Here is a 6,780-nt window from a genome sequence, read left to right as displayed (position 1 = left end):
CCTGCCATCCGTCCATCCAACACCCATCGTCCTTAGCGACTCGGAGTAGAGACTCAGTCCGAGTCAGAGTCTCAGAGTCAGAGACGCCATCTTGTCCTCCTGGTTCGCTCAGCATGTCTATTGTCTGTCGCCGCAGAGGACGCTCACCTGGTTATGCCCTCACTGCCCGTCTCCATCTGTGCTCACCAGAGAGAACTGGCAAGCAAAATTAAGACAGAAAGTAAGAACTGAACGTTATATGACGGTTGTTATCATCATCACACCCATTGCTCCAGACTAGACTCAGCGTGGACAGCGTTGTAAATGATTGAAAAAGATTGTACTGTTGTGCTGTTGATTGGGGAAACTACGGGGAGACCTTGCAGAGCGAAGCCAGCAATTTAGTCGCTATAAATTCCCAAAACAAATGTATTATTGTCGCAAAAAAATTCTACTGGAAACTGGGGGAAGCCCTCTGAAACCATAGGCCAGAGTTTGGCAAAATCCAATAATCTCAATAATAATGCTAGAAAAAAGATGATGATGCTGGAAAATGGGTGGATTTGGCAAAATTTGAATACATTTGCAAAAAGAATGCTCCTGGAAACTCTGGGAACCTTTAGCGACCTAAGGCATATTTTAGGCCAAATGTCAGTGTAGCTACAATGCTAAAAATGAATACAGTTAGGGGTTTTGTCCGTGCTTATTAATATTCCTATATCACTGTTTTTCCTCCAGATCTAAAAGGCGTTGTGTCGGCCAAGAATGACATCCGCGTGGAGATCGTGCACAAGGACCACAACGCAGCGCGGGAAAACGAGGAGCACACCTCCATGAAACAGCTGATGGTGAGTGTGAGTGTCGCCCATACTTACTTTTTAAACAATGTTCTTTATCGATGCTGGCAAACAAAATTGTTGTGGTAGCTTAACCGTGATATGTTTTATATATGTTTTTATTTGTATTTGTTTTTAATTTTATATTTTGCGTACTTAATAAAAGGAATAAAAGGTGACATCCTTGTTTTAAAAGAAGACGTTTTAAGAAGTAGTTTTTAACTTTTCAAATCAAAAAAATATAAAACTATATAAAAATACAAATATATACATAAAAATGAAACTACTTTGGATAAATCATGATAAAAATAAATAAATACTTAAAAAAATGATAATAAATAAATTGAAAAAAGAATGAAATAAAAATGCATAAAGGGTTCCTCTACCCAATCAATCAATCCATCATAGAAAAATAAAACGAGCACCAACTCAAGAACTGTATCTTCTGGGATGTTTATAATCAGCAACAGTATTTTCCTTGTTAAAAAAAAAGCCTCTTGTAAAAGCCTCTTTATGAGTAATGATAAATGGACGAGTGTAGAAATGGACCAGCTGAGTGGTACAGTGCATCGCTGGAGCAGCATTTTGATGGAGGCCTCGGGGGATTGTGTACAGCGGTAACATCCCAACATTTATTCCCAAATTCAGCACCAACGCCTTTGGAACATACAATAAACATCTCTGTTCTTGGGAAATGCGTGATTGTTGTGGTTTTAGCGTACTGGGCCCAAGGCCTTCCCTCTTTAATACCCTTAATGTGTGTTAATGCTGCTGCTTTTGGGTGGAGGAACCCTACACAGCTGGATTAAAAAAAAAAAAAGACTGGGTTCATGTGTATATCTACATTATTCATGCTTCTCGCTACCCCTCTGAAGAAGAGAGAAACTATACAAATGCTTCTGGGTGAAACTCCTCCATATCTGAAACACAATCAGAATCTGTTTATTTGGTCAAGTGCACCTTGTATATGTTCATATGTAAGTCGTGGTAAGATTGGTGCATTGCTGTACAGACAATTTAGCCAAATATATAAAATATAGGCAAATAAACAAAGAAAATAGCCAAATATACAAACATATACAAAATATACTTAAAGCATTTCTATGCACAGGATAAGTGCAGTTGGGATAAGTTAAAGCTGCCATAGGGTTAAGGTTAGGGTTAGTGGCAGTATGGTTGCTCGTATTGCATGTGGGTATAAATATAAATACAGATGGATATTCTGTGAAGGATGAATAAATATGTATACAATAATACTGAATAACAATGATTAAGTTGGTATACATGTTGTTGTTACTATGTTATTACTTGAGTATCACACTGGCTAGAATGTTATTAAAGGATTAATACAATATTACAATATATTCCATACTACAGCTTTCCCAGACAATAAACACATTATTACTATGTTATTACTAGATTTTTACAATGTCTACAATGTTATTACAGTATTATTATAAGTTTACAATATATTCCATACTGCAGCTTCCCAAAACTAGGTATGAGTTATCACTATGTTATTACAGTATTATTACAATATATTGCATACTGCGGTTTCCCCAGACAATAAGTGAGAAAGGTACATTTTAGAAAACCACCACTAACTAACCTCCATGTTGTATATCTCTGTGTAATTCTTCCGGCCCTAGGTGGAGCGAGAGGAGTTCCAGCAGGAGTCGGTGCTGAAGCAGCTGGAGGTTCTGCAGGAGGAAGAGAAGGAGTACCAACACATCAAGGTACAAAACAGGAGAAGTGAAGGATACCCAAGGACTCTAACTGAAGGGGGTTCAGGATAAGCTGAGATGCATTAATACCTCTCCTGGTCGTCCCTGCTCTGGCGAGGATAAGGCCAGGGGCAAAATGAATCCAATTAGTGATCTAATTTGATTAATTAGGCCATCATCAAAGGTTGATTCATAGGAGAAATCATAGGCTGCCGGCCTTGAAGGGGAGCTCCTCTGACTCCCCTGCCCACACCTCAAAAGTTATATATATATATATTATAGACTTATAGATATACTGTAGATATTTATTAGGGCTGGCAAACTATTAAAACAATTCATCACGATTGATCGCAAAAGTTTTTTTTTTCCATATTTCATATATAGTGTTGAATTATGCTATGTGATACTCGGAAACTCAAAATAATACATATCAAAATGGATTTAATGGCATTTTCACCATAAACAAGCCGCCATTTTTCTCCAATTCCTTCACACTGAGCCAGTTCCTAACACAAACAAGCGGCTTGTTTACATGAAATGCGATTTTACAGCATGGAAAACAATAAAATAAAGTTGTAATTTTGCAGAGGCCCCCCTGCATTTCCAAGGCGAACCCCCTAGGGGGCCACGTACCCCAGTTTAAGAACTCCAAAGGGTCAAATGGGGAAAATGCATGAGAAAATAACAACATTACAGCGTGTTTTTTTTTTATTTAGGGCGTTATCAGTGCATAATTAGCACTTTATTAGTGTGTTAGTAACACATTGTTAACACAGAGCGGATGTGTTATTGTAGCTATGGGTGGGGAAATGGGAGGCAATAGGTTTCACCGAGCCGCCGTTTCGATTTACAAAGATTCTCAGTTTTCTGTCTGTTTGAAAATTACCTCCAGCCAAGCATCTCTCTAGCAAGGGAGTTCCGCAAGGCATTTACTATTTCTACCTCATTGTTTATTGTTATTTTCTTCAGAGAGTGTCCACTGCGGTTACAAAATGAAACATCCTTGACGCAAAGATCCACTCCTTATAAGACGCACACATCGAGCCAATGCCTTGGCCTTGCAGGTGGTTCGGCAAAACTCAGTAAATTGTCTTAAATTGGGGTTAGTTCAGTAAAACGTCTTCCATTCCTCCGGTCCTCCGTCTTCCCGTTGCTACCACAGTCCGTGTGAATCTCTTGCGCCCCTATTTTTGTTTGACACGGATCAGATTCGATTCTCACCCGGGTTTCAGTCCCGGGTCGAATGACCCTGCAATAGACAGGTTTTTATCGGCTTCGGCCCCGATCGGCACTGATGTCAACAGGACACCCGGGTCGAAGCGCTCATTTTGGCCCCTTTAGGTGATGCGCGTTGATGTTCTGGACGTTGCCGCGTAAATAGACATCATTTCATATCTGATTTGGAATCCAAAGTTAAAATCACCAGTTCTTTTTCCGGGGCCCGGCATCGAGGGCGGGGCGCAGGCCTGAGCTTGGGTCGTTCACGAACGAGGCGATTCTTTTGAACGGGCTCGGGTGATGAGCGGGGGTTTGACAGTTTTGTGTCGTTGTTTGTTAAAGTTGCTGTCTCCTCCGCTGTTCTTTACCCAACCACACTGGAAACATGACACGGCCATTCTCCATTGTGTTTTTTGACGTTGAACGTGACGCACCAAAAAAAAAAAAGAACGGAGTGTCTCTTGGCAATTGGAAAGGTGTCAATCGCCTATTTTTAGCGGGGTTTACCCCCCCCCCCCCCCAAAAAAAAAAGTTTAAAAAACCCCGAGCGTACACACAATTTTTTTGTTTAAAATCGGCATAAAAAGCCCTCAGACAGAAATGGCCCCTCCCAATGTTCCCACCATACGCCAGCGTCGTTCCAGCCCCGCAGAATGGAAATCATTCGCTTTTTGTTTGTTCCATTGTCCAAACGCATGTCGGCCCTGGAGGATTCTATTATAGTCTCTGTTCTGGATACCTGGCCTGGGACCCGGGGGGGGGGGGGGGGGCGGGCGTGGGTGGGACGCGAGCCCCGGCTTGATAACGACAAGCACAACAAGTATCCTCTCAGGTTGTCGAGCTCTGTCATTTCCCCATTATTAGCACTCTTCTTTGGGGATTCGGCAGCGTGCTCGTCGCTTGTCTTGACATTCACATTTATTCAAAAGCAAACACGAACACACACACACACACGCACGCACACACGCACACACAAGCACACACACGCACACGCGCACACACACACACACACACACACACACAGTACCGGGCGTACACTTGCGATGCCCTGATGACTGAAACCCTTAGCAACAGCCCAGCGCCTGGAGCTCAGACGGAATGACAACGAGCTGGAGAGTCATCGCGTCAGCAGCCGTTTCTGGGCATATATGGAATCACAGACAGACATGGCAACCGTTATGGGTCCAATTAAAGCCAGTAAATGGAGTGAACTTTGCGAGGGGAAATGCTAGATGCCAAAGGGTGACTCACAGAGGCCTTCTTAATTAGCTAGTCGCACTATCGGGGGGGTTAGTGGAAGGGTGGACTAAATGATAACTCTTAGCTTTGTTGCCACGTTTTGTTGTTTTCCTTTCAAAACGCAGCCTGTTCCACTGCTTTCCTCTCCGGTTTGAATGGTAATTAGTGTCAGTTTGACCCAGTTTGACTCTTGTTAAGTTTTTGAGCAGAATAAATACATACAAACAAGGAGTTGGTTTTTATTTGTCCTTTCCCGTCTAACAGCTACAAAACAAGAAATCATTGAACCGGTTGTCTTCGCTCATAATTAGGAAGTTACAGCAAATTCCTTGAACTTTTTTTGCATCCTCGCAGCAATCTGTTTTTGTTTGTTTTTGTCGTGGGTCTCCTCAACAGGATCCCACCAACGGCTACTACAGCGTCAACACCTTCAAGGAGCACCACACGCCGACGGGGATGGCGGGGAACCCGCCCACCGAGGTGCGGAACCCCGCTGGCACCGCCGGCAACAGCGGCACCCTGGGCAAGCAGCGGGTGCCCACCGGCATGTCCTTCACCAACATCTACTCCACGCTGGGCGCCGGCCCCAACCGCCTGTATGACTACGGCCAGCGCTTCGTGCTGGGCATGGGCAGCAGCTCCATCGAGCTGTGCGAGCGCGAGTTCCAGCGCGGCTCGCTCAGCGACTCCAGCTCCTTCATCGACACGCAGTGCGACAGCAGCGTCAGCAGCTACAGCAAGCAGGACGGCTACGTCCAGTTCGACAAGGACAGCAAGGCCTCGGCCTCGTCCTCCTCCCACTACTCCCAGTCCTCGTCCCAGAACTCAGACCTCACCAAGCCCCTGCAAAAGCGCATGCAGACCCACGTTTGATAAAAATTAAAAAATTAAAAAATACTTAAAAGAAAATAAAAACGAGCCCAAGAGTTTGAACTGCGAACCAGGAAAAAAATAAATAAAATAAAACTCCTTCGGGAGAAAAAAAAAAAAAAGAAAAAGACGAACCACTGCTTTTGTGCCATTGTTGTGGTGTTTGCTTCTGGAGGCCTTGAGAGATAGCTGGGCCCGACTGGTTTTCCTTGACCAGTGGACTTTTTCTGGATGCGGTGAGGTGCAGCAAGCTGAACCGGCTGGTTGTTCTTGGCCTGGGCCCTTTTATGTCTTTGTCCAGACTTCTAAACGTCCCCCGACGAGTGGATTCGAGAAGCCTTAGAATTCCTCTCATGGTTTACTCATCAGCCGCACACTGCTTTTTCTTCTTTTTCAATCAGAATCGTGCCATGGAAAGGTTATTTGCCAACACGGGAGACTGGGAGAGACCGGGAATTTCAATATTTAACGCGCTCGGCTCGGCGGGAGATCAAAAGACTGTGATATCGCAAGGACACGTGCGACAATCATCTCCTCCTGGCAAAAAGACTTCTTTGCCTTTTGTAGATTGTCATTTAGAGGAAGAGGAAATGAGAGTGGAGAGGCACTCGTAACAGTACGAGTCCTTGCCGAGATCCCGGTCGTTTCAAGCACAAAATGAATGTGCAAGTGTGTACACTGCTAAGCCCTCTCCCTCCCTCCCTCTCCCTCCCTCTCCCTCCCTCCCTCTCCCTCCCTCCCTCTCCCTCTCTCCCCATTCGCTGGGTGTGATCCAACCTCACCCCCTGCGTAGGTGGAAAGAAGGGAAACTTTTCACATGTGGAACTCCCGGAACAATTAAATTGGACGCCCGTCTCCTCAGGCGACCATCAGAAAAGCGAGAGAATCAGACACAGACTAAGATCTTTTTTTTG

The 6,780-nt window shown here is 44.2% G+C and overlaps 1 protein-coding gene across 3 annotated transcripts in view; it reads left to right on the top strand.

The window, feature by feature from the left end:
- kirrel3b (kirre like nephrin family adhesion molecule 3b) overlaps positions 1-5,869 on the top strand; it is a gene marked incomplete at both ends in the record, with an annotated part of 78,737 nt that extends 72,868 nt beyond the window's left edge. Inside the window, 4 exons of one of the 3 annotated variants that reach the window (XM_080006300.1) lie at positions 137-220; positions 718-827; positions 2,465-2,551; positions 5,393-5,869. In XM_080006300.1, coding sequence (XP_079862426.1) covers positions 137-220; positions 718-827; positions 2,465-2,551; positions 5,393-5,869 — 758 coding nt within the window. Of the gene's footprint in view, positions 1-136; positions 221-717; positions 834-2,464; positions 2,552-5,392 lie in introns of all 3 variants that reach the window. The other 2 variants (XM_080006299.1, XM_080006301.1) reach the window with 2 other exon arrangements.
- Positions 5,870-6,780: the final 911 nt, after the last annotated feature.

Source organism: Zeus faber, assembly GCF_960531495.2.
Source record: "Zeus faber genome assembly, chromosome: 9".
Taxonomy (NCBI): domain Eukaryota; kingdom Metazoa; phylum Chordata; class Actinopteri; order Zeiformes; family Zeidae; genus Zeus; species Zeus faber.
This window is presented reverse-complemented; position numbering and strand designations above follow the sequence as displayed.